The following is a 15,490-nucleotide window of genomic DNA, read 5'->3' as shown; positions in this document are numbered from 1 at the left end:
GATAAACTCAAAGTCAACTCTGTGCCTGAGCAGCCAAAGGAGGAGAAAGAAGTAGTCAAGCCTTCAGTTCCTGTAGCAGAACCAGAGTCATCCCCTAATCCTGTAGTAGAGAAACCTGGGAAGAAAACAGAGTCTGCTAGAATTCAGCAAAAGGACAAAAAAAGGTGGGCCACACCATTCACGGTCCCTGTAATCTGTTAACCTGCTTGTTGATGGCCTGCATGGAGCTGGCTGGTCATACAGCACTGGCTCATCTCCTGTTTCCAGCTCCTAAATTGCATTAAACCTGGCTAAAATTATCTCTTAGAATTCTTTCCTAATATTTCTTTTCCATTTAGTGCTGTAGATGCCTCAGGGCCATTTGTGCCATTGGAAATGGGAAGGGACATGGTCCAGGTAGTCTTCAGTGCGAGGGGGTGGCTTTCCATGAGACAACCTCACGCTGTGAGCAGACTTAGTATAGACCCTGCAGGCAATCTGTGGGGGCTGGCAGGAGCACCTGTACTGCAGGGAAGGTACTATATTCCCAAACTTATATGTACACAGCTTCCAGCACACAAAGTTCTGCTTGTTGATTTCCATAGTTAATGTACTGCTGCTTTCAATGCCACTGGTTTACTTTGGGCTGAGACTCCAAGTAAATTTTAAGTTCAGCCCTTTGTGTTTAATCCAACCCAAACTGACAGAGACAAAAAATCATTACAGTCTGATGGCTCTCTGGTGGCCTATGAGTAATTAATTGGTGGTCTCAATCTGTTTCTAACTAAATAGGTAAGCATACTGCCCAGCCCACCATGGCAGTTAGTGCTAACTGGTCTTCTTATTGATAATCTTATTCAAAAAGCCAAGGGCCTGGAAACTGCATGTTGGCAGTGTGGTGTTGGGAAGGCCACTTGGGCTGTACCAGCTCTATGAGGATACGTGGGCCTTTAGCCTCCAGGCTTGTTAGTCTGACACGTCTCGCCAACATTAAAAAGAAAGGAGCTATTTTATTTTTCCAGTAGTCTTTAAAAATGGCTCCAGGATTCTGAGACACTACCTCATAGTCAGTCAGTGGCAAGCAGTCTGTCAAAAGAGCTTCTGAGCGACGCTGTTGGGGACATTAGTGTTTGGGAGCCTGAGCTATAGAGACAAGATCAGAAATGCCCTCTTGCCAGGTTGCTGTGGCCAAGCTAGGTGAGGTACTGGGCAAAACGTTGAACTGCAGAGGGGCTAAAGAAATCCTCCTTGTTTTGGAGACTTGGATATTGTTAAGGATGAGAGGCATGAAAATGCTCATGCACCTATGCCTGATCATATAGGCAAGTATACTTCAGCATATGTGATGCTCATGTTTTTAAGAGGTACAGAGGTATTTGATTTCCTTGCTAGGAGTACATCTGTCAGGAGCATGCTCATCTAAACATGCCTGATGTTTTCATGCACACACAAGGGATAACACGTTTGTTCTTGTTTTTTTTTTTCCTTTTTGTGGCAGTAAAATGAAGAGGGTGGACAAGTCGGATAATGAGGAAGAAAGAGTTCCTGAAAATCTAAAGAAAAAGAGGAAGCGAATCAAACAACTTCAGTCTGACAGCAGTGATGAGGAAGGTAAAAAGATGCGTAAACAACAAGGCATGTAGGTCAGGGGCCTGATTTAGACAATATTACTATCCAAGGCTGTTGGTCAACGATTGAGGGAATAGTTTAGAGGACTAAAGACCGTGCAAATGGCTGTAGCTTGAGCTGTCTGTTTATCTTGTGCTGCAGGCACTTGGGCATACATTTGAGATGCCTCAGTCATTCAGTCTTTGTTTTAGCTTAGCTCAGATCTGGCTGTCTCCTCACCAAGTGTGCTGCCAGTCATACTGACGTGTGGGAAGGAGGTTCTCAAATCTCTTGTGAAAGATATCGCGCCTTCCAGAATTGTAGGACTGGTCATAACCAGTTTATTTGGTGAGTAAACACTCGCAAAGTGACCTCCCCCCTCCCAGGGTCATTTTTAGTATCTTTATTCTGTCTGTTTATAGAAATGGTTTGGAAGACAGCATTGGAAGCAAGACTTCCAAAAAAAAAAAAAATTAATAGAGAAACTGGAGGCAAAACAGTTGAGCCATATCCGATGCGACTCTGCGTCTCCTCGGTGGCTCTTGGCTTTGATAGGAGCAGGGTGCCCAGAACATCGCAAGATTGGGGCTTATAATGAGGAACAGCAGGGCCAGATTCCAAAGAATTTGGATAATTGAGGTGACAAATGCCGTTCAATATAGATAACTGGAAAATAAGTTGGGATTGAGCTAGGGAGTATGTGCGAAATGGAACAGTCATCCAACAAGCTGATCAGGAAAAGAATTCGGTGATCATTATGGACAAATAATTGAAACCACCAGTTTGGTGTACAGCTCCAGTAAAAAAAGGTGAAACGGCAAACAGGTTGTATTAGCGAGGAGGTGGACTCCAGCAGGAGAGCTGAAGCTGTTTGCTTATTTACTATGGCTAGCACATGAGAAACAAGCACGAAATTAAGAGAATCTGTAATACAAGTTAGACAGGCAAATATTGTTGGATATCTTGGCGGTCTCCATGCCACCTTAGGCCTATTTTCATGGTTTCTTTCTGCCCAGCATAATTTCAAGTGATCTCTGTCATCAGGCATCCATCACTTCTACTCAGACTATTCCACAGGATGATAAATCTCTCAGGAAGCTGTTCTTCATGATCAGCCTTAATTTCATCACATTCCTGTGTGCAGCTCCTTGTTTGGCCATAAAAAAATATATATGCCCACACTCTTTGGTATTTATTTCTTTAGATGTTTGTAAGCTATTATCTGGTCTTTCCATTTACTCATCACTCAGCCTACTGACAAGCTGTGTTGTTTAGCTCTGAAGAGGGAAGACTGAAATCAGCCCATTTAGCCACTTGAAGCACCGCTCCTTGCTGGGCTGGAATCTCGGCTCATCTGTTCTCAGCTAGCAGGAGCAGGCAGAAATGAGCCCTGTGTTTCAGGCATGCAGTAGGGCTGTGCAGAGAGACTGCTCTTTGAAGCATGAAGGCTTGTTGGTTCAGTCTTCCTTGTGCTACTGTGAGTTGGGGACCCCCAGCATCCTGTGTTCACAACAGTGCTCTGAGCACACAGCAAGCCGAGAGGTGACCGCACAGTCTGTTTTCCTTATCTATTTCTGTTAGAGCTCTTTTAACTCCTGGGACTAAGAGCAGTGCTATAAAACTGTCATAAATCGAGGAGTGCTTTCTGTAGACAGTACTGCAAACTCCTGCTTGCTGCATATCTACTTTTGGCTTTGAATATTAGAGGTCTCTGGTCTCTTGTTGAATACCTGTATTACCTTAGCATGTGCTCAGTGGTTAATGCCTTTGAATGTGGTGCCTTCTGTTTTCATTTATTCCAAGGTGTGTTCCAGAGTCTGTGTGTATACTTCTACCTCAGTGCACACAGTAGGTCTGTTTAGTTGTTCTGCCATGTTTTGTTTGTGCTCTGAAGTGTGAGTTAACTGGATTTGCAATTAGAAACCATGGGTCTGGTCCTCTGGTCAGGCTGGGACCCCAATTGTCTTATTAACCTCATTCTCAGTAGCTTTAGACATTGCAAACAGTACAAGTAAGGCTACCTACCCACTCGTCTGTTAGGGAGGGTTGATTTTTGGTTTATTCCTATTTAACCTACTGGAGATATATGCAGAAAGTTTGACTTTCTGTTTGGAGAATTTTCTTGGCACTGCTGTTGCTCCTCTTGCATTGTAGTCCTCTTTGTTCTTTCCATTATGTCAAGGATCAGCTTTGTGTTGTGTATTAGAATTGTAAATTTATGCAAATTATAGTGTGTGTACATAAATTTGTATATTACTCAGATTAGCTTAGAACTATTACCTTTCAAAAGGGAAAGATGAGAATCGAGAGAGCTTCTCTCTTCTTCCTTTTTAAGCTAATGGCTATCCAAACCACCCTGATGAGGTCTGCATTCAGCCATTTGGTTCTGCTGCTTGCCCTTCTAAATCCGACTGGATGAAAGAAGATAGATTTGAATTCTTTGAAATATTCATACCGAATCCAAACTGGTAATGTAGGCAATGTTCTGTATTCAAGTATAAGAATGTAAGTTGGATGAAACAAATAATTAAAAAAAAAACGTAGAGCAGCTGGACTTTGAGAGTGTTTACCGTTGGAAAGGTTGGAAACAGGTTTCTCCAGAGAGCAGGGGCAATTTTAATCAGCAGCATCAGTGAGCAAAATGGGGCCTGGAGTGACATTGTTCCACGCTGCATCCCTCTGGGAGCAGGGAGGAAGGCGCCATATGCTGCACAGCATTTGGAAATCGCTGCCAGACAGGGCACGGTTCATCCACCACCTGCGTAATTCACCCGCAGATGATTGAGGGGTAAGTTTTAAATATGCAAAATGCAATATGGGAAGCTGCACCACCAGAGCAGATACCAAAGGCTAACAGTCTAGCTGCTGCTTATGCTAACACGCCACGCTAACCTGTCTGACCTCTGCTCGAAGCAAATGAGGAGGTGCTTGCACAGGCTGCTCCACGCGGCTCGAGGAGGCATGGCCTCTGGCAGGGGTGCTAACCTTTCCTGCGGGTGCAGCTGCAGATAAAAGGGGATGCTTGTCCGCAGCCATTGCTGTGATTGAATGGCGTTCAGACAGGCCTCCACCTGTGTAACTGCTAGTAAAACCACTGGCCTTTTTCAGGCAGACTTAGCGACAGTTTGTGGGTTTGAAACTGGGTCCATACGACTGATGCAAAGCGCTGTATGGGTGCTTTTATGTCAGGGCAAGTCTTTCGCGTTGTTCTATATTAGTCTGTTCTTAATGTACTGAAATTAGCCCAAAATAAGCTCTTCTTACACGAGTGTCAGCACATTGTACCAAGTTGAAAATACAGAGAGGGCATAAGGCACAATCCTCTCCATTTAAATGATTTTTCATTAAAAAGTTATATTGGTATGAGGGTGCCTTAGTCACTGCAGGTTGTTTTGCTTCCAGTGCCAGAATAAACTACACAAGTGTGTCCACAGAGGACAGGAGGTTTTGGCAGCTTCAGCTATACCAACACAGGCAGCGTTTCGCTGTGTTGACAAGTGTTTTACAGCCACTTTGGAGGGTGATTTCAGTGGCACTGTAACCTACAAACTCTATCGGTTTCAGAGAGCCGCAGCAGAAGCACTAAAGCTTCTCACAGTTTTTCCAGGCAGGGTCAGAGCAAACTGAACAAAGCCAGGATTTACATCTTTGGTACATCCAATTGCCCAACTTGTATCCATTTCATGCAGCTGTTGCTGTTGAGTAAACTGTGGGCAGCAGCTAGAGGTTGACTCAGGAGTTATCACATGTCAGAGGGCTGTGTTGGCTAGAAGAGGATAATAAAGTAATAGAGACGCAGCTTGATGGTAGTCCGAAACACTGACGTGGGGAGAAGGTGCCTTCTGCCTGCCAAAACCTGGGAGAACTTGTTTGAAGGAGGCTGAAAAAAAGCCCAAATTTCCCCCAAGCAAGCATAGTGGAGTTGACACTCTGAAAATACCTTCAGCAGCCTCTGCTTGAGCACGCCAGAGGTGGCAGTTTTTCACCAGGCTGGTTTTCAGCCCTCTTAGCCTGTGCTCTCTTAAAAATATTTCCAAATTGATGTGGCCAGCCTGGGTTGTCTGTGAAGCAGGTTCGGTGCTGTGCAGTATATGGGCACTTCAGCCTGCAGTTGCTGTGAGACTATGATAAATATTGAGAATTTTGAGTTCCCTGCAGCTCCTCGGCTGTGGTCCTGGCTGCCCCAGCAGTTAGCACCTTAGAGCAGATCCGTTGTTTGGTTTTATCTTTGCACAGCTGCCAGACCCAGCTCTTTGGAGCAAGGTGAAATACCGAGTCATGTTATCCCACTCTGTTTGCATTTCTGTGCCTCGCTTACTGAAGTAGTTAGGAGGCTGAGTCCTTGTTTGAAGAATGTAATTTATTATTTAGCCTTGGCAGCCAACCACTGTTTCACTTGAGCCCTTCTTAACCTATGAAGGTCAGTTGGCCATATGCCTGGCACAGTCATAACTCTTAACACTGACCTAATCGGTTGGGACAGCTACAGATCCAGAATTCGTGTTACAACGACAGCATGAATGCAGTGCTACAGCCAGCAGAGCTGGGAGGAGAAGCCAAGCAGGCTCTCTGTCCTCCCGTCCTGCGGCATCGTTGTTGTTATTAAGCAATAGGTCAGATGAGGAGTTTCTTCCCCCACGTTCCTAGCTCTCCCCCACATTTGAGGACTTGCATGGCAGCATTTCTCACTTGGATTTGGAGAGTATTCCTTAAAGCCGTTTAAATTAGTCACGGTGCCTGCTGCGTGGTGCAAGGTGCTGCTCCTTCCCCTCTTGCCCTGTACTGATTTTTCTTCACCGTCACAGCTCTGTCCCTCTGCCAGCCCCACAGAAGAGTCACCCTGGCTTTTTCATTTGTCTATAAGCCCTGCTAGTCTCACTAAAGCCCTGTTTGACACTGCTGGTAGAGGCTCCAGAGCTGATTTTGCTCTGTACAAATTTGTGAAGGTGACCTTGACCATTTCAGTCAGGTCAGGCATTAAAAGGATTCCACTCTCTCTGTCCTTGCACCTGGAGGACAGCATAGATGATGGCAGATGAGAGAATGGGCTTAGTTTTCTGGGGTGGTTTAGGGTTTTTTTTTTGTTTTACAAATGAAAGGTTGGGGTGTCCCTTAACAATCTTTTAGGATGGGTAATAGTATATTGCACTTAATTCGTGCATTAGGGTAGTTCCAAGCTAATGGCATGGATTGTTTGGGATGTGTAGCACCACCTTTGAAGCAGTAACTGTTTTACGAATGGGGGAGAGGTAGAGAAAGTAAGGTCATCCAGTGATTTGGGAATGTGTAGTCTTAAACCCTGACTCTTTCAATTTCTAAACAAATTACAGTCCCTCTTTTTAATGAGCAAGTGAAATATATGGCTAAAACATACCAGGTTTTGTGCCTATTTTTAAAGTTTCATTTGGTGGAACTGATTTTTGGTTTACCAAAAATCTGAAATGCACTTTTCCCATCCTATCCCACCATCCACCCTCCTTCCTTTGGGAACTGCAATGCATAGCACCTTAGCACAGGACAAGCCGTCTGGCTGGAGGCCGACTGCTTTGGATGATTTGTCCTGACTTGAATTAAACAAATCTGAGTGAGAACTTGTAAACCTTGATCTGAATACACGTTACAAGCGATTGCTCAGAGTTAAATGAAGTGATCTGAGACAAAAGGGTAGCTGCAAGGGGGCATTAGACCCACGTACTATCAAGATGTTCATCTTCTTGGCAGATGTCCCACCGTCTCCCATGCCTGAGGAAGAGAAAGTTCCATCTCCACCTCCTGTACCTGCTCTGAAAACTGAACTGGAGCCTGCATCCACAGAGGTAAGAGCATGTTAGGGTGATTAACTTCTGGTTTTATCTGACTCAATGGGTATTGCCCAGCCACTTTTCAGGTGCTAAGGGAGAGGTCCTGTTTGCCTGTCAAGTCTATCACATCATCCTGCTTGAAAGAATCCACCGTGTTCACTGGTTCATTCATTTTCTAGACTATTATTGAAATTCTAGCTTTTCTGCTGACAGCGCAGTTTTCTATTTTCTTCTCTTTTTTTCCCTCCTAATGGTTCTATGAATTGTGGCTTGTATTTGAATGCTCTTCCCTCTGAATCTTGGCCTCAGGAGTCAGGGCAGAGCCAGAAATGAAACCAGAGACTCTTGGTATTCAACCTTGTATCGCAGGGAAGCTGCTGCGTAAGGGTGGCGGGCTGTGATTGGCAAGAAGTTAACCTCTGAGCTGAGAAAACAGACATAGTTTTAGTGAAAGTGCAGCTGTTTGTCACAGCAGGGGTTCTGAAGTCTTGCACACCTTGTTATTTCCTCATTCTTCAGAGGTATGTTGGGGAACCCCAGTGCCACCTTCTTGCATAACTAAAAACATTACAGACCCCAGAAGAGGGATGTGCCCCCTGTGCTGGCAGACAGGAAAGCTTGCTGTCTCCTTTAAGTTGTATTTTGTCTCTCTGAAATTTGTCCTGGTAGGATGGGGAGAATTGTGGCATTAGCAAAAATGAGACTAGGATATCCTGGGAAGGGACAGAATTAGTTATCAAATCCATGCTCAGCTTCATTAGAGAGACTAGATTTCACTCCTGGGGCTGATGCTTTTATGACCTGTGTACGTGTATGGGGTCTTGACTCTTGATTTCTCACAATACTGCAACGTCCTTCAGGTTTCAGCTGGAGGGAAGAAGAGGAAACGGAAGCGTGTGCTGAAATCCAAGATGTTTATTGACGAAGAAGAAGGCTGCATGGGTAAGACACCTCAGTGGAACTAACTTTATTGAAGATGTGTTGAAGATTTTTACAGGCCAGCCTCTCCCAGGCTTTGAAAGAGGTTCACAAAATCACTTTGGTTATTCCCCTTCAACCTCGTGCTCCCAGACTGAGGTAACTGCCCTTTTGGTGAAGGCCTGGGTAGGGAGTCATGGAGCTGGGGCTGAATCCTTACTCTTTTTTGATTATTCACATATTTTCTTTCAGTTCTTTTCCCTTCCCTCCTGCCAGCACGAGCACCTCCTTCGTTTGCTCTCCTCTCCAAAGACACAAACTTTTAAAGATGGTGCAGAGAGAGATCTGGGTTTGAGGATAAATTCTGGGTGGGAGAAGTGTGGCTTGGTTTTTTGTTTGTTGTTGGTTTTTTTTTCTTTTGGGGATAGATCCAGAGCTGTGCAGCAGAGCTTGATTATATGTTAATATAAACTTCAAGTATCCCAGATAAACAAGGAATAAGTTGGGGCCTAAATCCTTGAGAGGGTTTCTGTTTCTGATAAGGATGGCTCTGCTTTCAGCAGGGAAGAGAGTCTCTACAGAAGTACTGAGAGCCAGAGGCTTTGAATTCCAGCCTGACTGGACACTGTTTCCTCCTGTGACCTGGAGAAAGCTGCGTACCACCACTGTACTTGTGTCCTCCTCTGTGTCCTGACATTGAAGTAGAGCTGCAGGAGTTCAGAATCTGTTTTTTTTTTTTTAAGATTTTAAAAATTTTAAGAGGGTGGAATGTGTTTTTTTTGTAGTGCTGTTGTCAGCTCAATTGTATGGGATGCTTAACATTCTCCAGCCTTGCTGATCTGAGTAGATGTCAAGGGAGCTCAGCCAGTTCTAGGAGAAGATCTGTTGTGGTTGTACAGGTTTGTCATTGTGCATAAGCATAGATAGATACAGGCTTGCTTGGCCCAGATTTGGAGCTGCCTGGACGTGAGTCAGCTTGTGTCTGTTTGCACCTGCCTGTGTAGTTGTATCTTATGTTTCCTATTAACTTTGTGTGTCTCCTTTAAAGAAATATAAAGCTAGCACTCAGCAACTGGCTATGCTAGTAACTGAAATCTTAAGTACTGGATTACTGTCAAAAAATTGGACTTGCACAAAGTTATTGACTGCTTTGGCTAGTTGCGTTATGGGGTGTTTTGCTCTCCCATCCCAGATAGAACCATTAAAACACTTGGAAGGAAAATGGAACAAAAAAGCGTTAGCTGGGGAGTTGAGTTGAACAAGGTCTGTGTCCAGAGCTCGCAGTAATGACTGTTCCGGGTTCAGCTTCCAGCAAAGAGTGCTCTTCTCTTTCTGTTCAGCCTTTTGCAAACGTATCAGGGCTGGGAAGATTGCCTTTCTCTTCTCCCTAACCCCAAGGGGTTTAATAGTCTCTTGTGAAATCCAGACCTTTGGTTTTACAGTTCATATCCACTACCATTTTATGAAAATGGAAATGCAAGCCCCTGTTGTGCCTTTGGGAGACAGATCCTCTAGGGAGGAAGGGAGGGAGGGATGGAGCTGGGATACTGAGGAACTGGGTAGGGAGGAGATGCTGCTTTCTGTACTAAAAACCTACCAGTCTGTTGTGCAGAACTTGCTGTCTGGTTATTGTCCAGTTTCTCTCCTCCCCTCCCTTCCCCACCCTTTCCATGCACAGGCCTAATCATTTGAAGTCTAAATAACTTGCAAATCTCCTGGGCTAATGTAAATTGTTGTTATTCTTTGAAATATAGGGGCTTTTTTTCCCCCTCTTCCTGCTGTCTTTTTTTTTTTTTTTTTGAAACAAGGACTAGGTTTCGAGAGACATTAAATCCTAACATTAGGATTAGTCTGTACTTTATATTTCTCTGTGATTTTAAGTGATCATTTTCACAATAGCTGCAATAGCAAGGAATTGGTGTCAAAAAGCAAAACTAATTTAGGGATTAGCCCTGAGGGAAATTGAGCAATTAAAGTATCTGTGGGGTTAAGCACAAGGCATGTTACCATACATTAGCTGGGACTCAATTGAGTGCCTGCTCTTAGTCTATAGTGAAGGGGAATTACTGAGGTTTAAGCTAGTGCATTTATACCTTGTACTTTCTAAAGTTTGAAGGGACACATGTGGACTTGTATATTGGAATATATAGGTGTACATTGTAGGTAAATTCGTCTTACAGCACTGGTTGAAGTTAGAGCTCATGTAATTTGAGTTATCGTGATTTAGCAAGTCTGGCTGTGAGCTGAGCACCACTAAGTATCTGTGTGCCCATAGCTGCCGCAAATAAAGAATTTTTAAGTTCAGCTGAGATCTCAGTAAAAGAAAGTTGATCTAACCTGTGTTATCTTGCAATTGGAGGGGATTAAGTGCACACTTTTGGAGTTACCAACAGTTACTGACAGGGGTGACAAAGTGATAACTTTTTAAAGCTCAGTAAGTGGCCAGTGGTCTGTTAAAGCTGCTCACTGAAAAGCCAGTTGCCTCTGAAAGGAGGTTAGCTTAGGTTTACACTCCCTGCTTGAGCATCTGCTAGCACCGCAGAGCAGGATTTCATACCATTCCTCTTCCCTGTCTCTGGTTACGTAGAAAACCTTATTTATTTTGATGCATTAATACAAGTAAAAGCCAATTTCCCAGAAGAAGGGAAGTTAGGACATCTGTTTAAAAGAATACAGTTGCTAAAGAAAAATGGCTTACTAGAAGAATACCAGAGCACTGCTGGGAAAGCTGATATAACAACATTTACTAGTATCTAATGATGGCTTACATCAGTGGAGCTGACTCCAGTTTAATTTCCGTGAGCGTTGTTTTATATCCCTTAGCTTTCCATCACCGGATGCTGACAGCAATGAGCTGGCAATCCCATTCAGTCATAGCCCTTGATTTCAGCCACGGGTTTGGTTTTATTTTTTGTAAGGGATTTCTTTATATTTGCCCTGCTTGCCCACCTGTATAGAAAGAAGCTACCCCCAAGGTTTTGTGTTCCTTCTCTCATCCCTGAGATGTGCTACGTTTGCTTTACTCCTCCCCGGCTGTCTGATGTGTGCAGTGCTGGTGAGGGAAGGCTGGGTCTGTCTCTGGGTTGTCTTGTCTGGATTTCAAGACAATCTGATTGCTTTGGCCCCTGTGGAAATCAGACCAAGTCAGAATGGTGGTTTTTAACCATAAAATAGATGTTCTATCATCTAATGCTAAACTACGGACTCTGGTCTCATTCAGATTTATCACCTTCTGACAGCTGCTTGTCAGCCTCTGCAAGATGAATTGATGGTCTTCAGCACAGTTGGGCCTTGTTTCTAGAAGCGGGCGATGCTTGGATAGGTTTGGAGAGGGAACTCTCCTCTCAAGAGCCCTTCTGAGTGGGTACCCTTGGGCTGCTGCTGTTTAAGGTGTGCATATGGCCTGCAAATGAATGTGTGTGGTGACACCAAGCCATTTTGAAAGACCTGGATGACATTAAAGGTCCCGAGTCATTAACTTGCCATCTTACACTTAAGAAAGAGGGGAGGCAGTTTGACTAAGTGTACGGAAAGCCAGTCCAGTCGTCTGGATCTACTGCATAACCTTGAGCAATGGACTGAATTCCTGTGTCTGGCGCATACTCCTTGAACCCAAAAGGCTTATTTCCAGAAACGGAGTGGGAAGGCTGCAGTGGGGAGGTCTCTGCTCTTTGGTACACAGGCTTAACCATCATTATCTGTTCTTCTCTCTTAACCAGTGACAGAGAAGGTTTACGAGAGTGAATCCTGTACGGATAGCGAGGATGACTTTGCCAAGTCCAAGCCACCAGCTGCACACAAACAGCCTGTGCTGCCTATGAGAAAAGAACCAAAGGAAGAAAGGAAGAACCTGAAGAAAGGGGCAGCCACTGCCAACAGAGCCAACAAACAGGTCTCCATCATGGGTTTTTTTCAGAAGAAATGAACTGGGTCTTTCTCCTGGTCCTCTTGGCAGCTTGGGAGTGTTTCTCTTTTTGTGTGGCCTTCTGAAAGCTGCTGCGTTGGAGGAGAACAACATGCAATCTTCAGTTACGTAAGATATCTTGCTTACTGTGTAAGTAAGCCCTCTGGACTAGATTTTGTATCAGAGAAGAGTTTTATTTGTTACTGCAATAATTTCAATCGTCTTTACTAAGCAGTATGGGAATCGCCAGCTAGAAGCAAAATCTAGAGGAACTCTTGAAAGACTGTTAATCTATTCACATGAAATTTTATTTTTTTAATATGGTCTTTCACCTGTTCAGTGCTGAAGCCTGTTCCACGAGTGGTAGATGGACTAAATTAGGAGTTGAGTTGTGGCATTTTTTTTCCCCTCTTTTTACACCCCCAGCTCTCTAGATTGATCTAAATGTTCACATTGGTTAGAAGCTGTAATGTAGCAGGTCTTCAGGCATACACACAAATATTGAACATCTGCTTCAGCTTTAACTGAATGAAATGAACTTAATTTTCCCCCTAAGACTGGTAAATAGTTTTTGCTCTGCCTTTCATAATCTTTTTTTGGACAAAGCAGGGCATATAAAATTCTCTTACTCTTTTCTTCCTTGAACATATCCTCTGTAAATTGCTCAGATGCCTAATTATAGACTGGGACACTGTTGGTGCTCTGTCTCTGCAAAAACATCTTTGAGGCTTCCCACACAATTGGCTCCAGTGTAATTGAGGGAAGGCTTCGCTGTTATTGGGCAAGCAACTCTATCTTTAACCTTGAAAGTTAATGAGTCAAAGGGAAGGGTGATTAGAGGGCAGTTCTGATAACACCAGTGAGGTACCTGCTGTTGTTGTCTGTGAAGAATTGCATGCTGCTTTCTGGTTTTGTAGGTTTTGGGTTGCCTGAAGTTGTTTTACAGGCATAAACCAGACAACAGAAGAGTTGTTTTCTAGGACATCTCGTCATCTGCCTGCTGAAGGAAGTGTGTCACAGCGAATGGTCCTGAGGAACCAGTTATTGGAGATGAATAAAGCACTGCAGTCCTGTTAATCAGAAATGAGTCGTCATTTTGGATGCCTTCTGGTTTTCTGGTGCTAAATTTGATAGATCTATGTAAAAGGGCAGATTTTCCAGAGGATGGGTGCTAAGCATTTCTGAAGCTTGGCCTGGTGAGGGCTCCCAAATGGGCAACTGATGTCATCAGTTGTTGTTTGAGTGGTGTTAGGCCAACGTACGTACAGATACGTATGTACGTATTGGTTTATAAAGTGTTTGTGGTTGGCAGAAAGATAGATGAAGTCTGAAGAGTGTGACCAAGAAAGAAATGTCTTCAGGCACCCAGCTGAAAGTATTCTGACCTGTGGCCAGTAAAAGGGCCAACAGAGTGTATTTACACACTTCTTCTGACCAGGAGATCGGGTTAGTGACTCGACTGTCACCCTAGGCAGCTTACACCCTGAACAGAAGTGACAGGGTCTACTTAAAAACAGCGATCTCTCTTGATTTGTGCCCGTGCTTGTGTCCTGGCTGGGCAGGTTCAGCTGCTCACTGCGTGGATCGCTGCTGTCGGGGCTGTTCAAGGGTAACCTCATAGCTCAGCACTCTCCCCATGTAGCTCCTCGGAAGCAGTAAGAACTTAAACTCTGGACTTTCTGAATTGGAGACTTATAATGGGAAGACGGGTAAGGGAAGGCAGAATTGGCACGGTCCTTGCAGACATCCAAACACAGAGCCTGCTGCACAAGGTGAAAAAGGTTTCATGCTCCTGTGGTATGTTGGAGTGCCGTGGGCAGCAGAGGTCCATGGGGAAAGAATGAACAACCTTGTTCTGATGTTTATGAAGAAAATTTAACTGTTTAAAAAAAAAAATAAATACTGCTGTAGTGTTTCTGTTTTTTCTTGGTAGAATTGGGGGTGTATTTTGAAAAGTGATGATAAGTAACAAACCCATTAACTACAGATTTTTCTTTTGTCCTTGCTGTTCATTAAAAGATGTGCTACATCCTGATTTGCAATGGTTGCTGTAACATTTGACTGTGTGGAAGAATAGCACTAGTAACATGGGTAAAGAGTTCTTCCATCAAAGCCAGTGCTGGAAGCATTAAACTGAGCATTTTAGGGCATCTGAAATGTGGGTGAGAACATCTCAAACTATCAGGATCTGTGTTGAACTGACCCCTTGAGTCTTATTTCTATGGCAGATGTTGACAGGACGTAGTGTCCTAGTGCTCTTGCACCTCACCTCTACCATGGTCTAGCTGGAGCCCGCTGCTCCACCCCGACTCCCTCTATAACCAGATCAACGTCATATGCGACTTCCTCAGGAAAATGACTTAATGTCTGAAGAAGCAGGACATAGGCGAACTTCAGACTTCCAAAAATCATGATCTAATACTCCCCACTCCTGTATTTCATGGGCTGCCAGCCCCAGGGGGGCCTCAGGTCCCTGGATGCCCCCTTGGTGAGGCCAAAGCGTCCCCAAGCGCTGTGTGGGAGCGAGGAATGGGGCTGGGTCCCCCCAGCTCCTGGTTAAAAGGAGAAGGTTCCCTCTTGCTGTCACAGGCAGATGTCACCCGTTTGGCACCCGGTGGCACTGCGCAGCTCGGAGCCAGGCAGCAGCTCTCGGAGTGAGGAATGTGACTCCTGCCTCGCAAGTTGGCTCAAGACTCGATATTGATGGTGCTCAGAGTCCGAAACCTCATCCTGGAGGTACAGAAATCGATACAGAAACCTTTTAGGGATTTCCCCTCGTCATCCCCCTGCATCTCCCTTCCACCCTCAGAAGAGCAATGCCTCAAAAGAGGCAGCGGGAGAGGATGTTTGTTCATTTAATATTCTCTGCTAAATAATGCATTTTATAGTGTTTCTTTGGTCAGGCTCCCTGAAAGCCTTTTTTTTTCAGATGGAGAGAGCTTCATCCTTGTTTTCCAGGTGGGATGAGAAGCTGAAGAATTTACACCATCAGATATTCTGGGGTAAAACTATTGACGCACTGAGCTCCTGTCGGACAAGGTGCCTCTGAACCAGCAACTGCCTGTGCCCTGGTAAGGGGTTAGAAATGCTGCTCCTAGGGATAAAAAATCCCCATCCCTTATTCAGGAGACAGCTGAGCTGATTTACAACCTTCCTTCCCATGGGGCAGAGCCTGCTCGGAAAAAAAACCCTCCGCATTTCCCGCTCTGGGGCTGCCTGGCCTTTATCTAGTTAAAAAAAAACCAAACAAAAAAAACCAAAAAAAAAAACAACCCAGAGG

The 15,490-nt window shown here is 44.4% G+C and overlaps 1 protein-coding gene across 2 annotated transcripts in view; it reads left to right on the top strand.

The window, feature by feature from the left end:
* The window catches only part of POLD3 (DNA polymerase delta 3, accessory subunit), a 29,841-nt gene extending 15,575 nt beyond the window's left edge, over positions 1–14,266 (top strand). For both annotated transcript variants that reach the window (XM_075050300.1, XM_075050301.1), the window contains 5 exons: positions 2–164; positions 1,478–1,590; positions 7,309–7,403; positions 8,249–8,330; positions 12,026–14,266. In XM_075050300.1, the coding sequence (XP_074906401.1) occupies positions 2–164; positions 1,478–1,590; positions 7,309–7,403; positions 8,249–8,330; positions 12,026–12,231 (659 nt within the window). In that variant the 3' untranslated portion in view covers positions 12,232–14,266. The remainder of the gene's footprint in view (position 1; positions 165–1,477; positions 1,591–7,308; positions 7,404–8,248; positions 8,331–12,025) is intronic.
* Positions 14,267–15,490: the final 1,224 nt, after the last annotated feature.

Source organism: Buteo buteo, chromosome 18 (genome assembly GCF_964188355.1).
Source record: "Buteo buteo chromosome 18, bButBut1.hap1.1, whole genome shotgun sequence".
NCBI lineage: Eukaryota > Metazoa > Chordata > Aves > Accipitriformes > Accipitridae > Buteo > Buteo buteo.
This window is presented reverse-complemented; position numbering and strand designations above follow the sequence as displayed.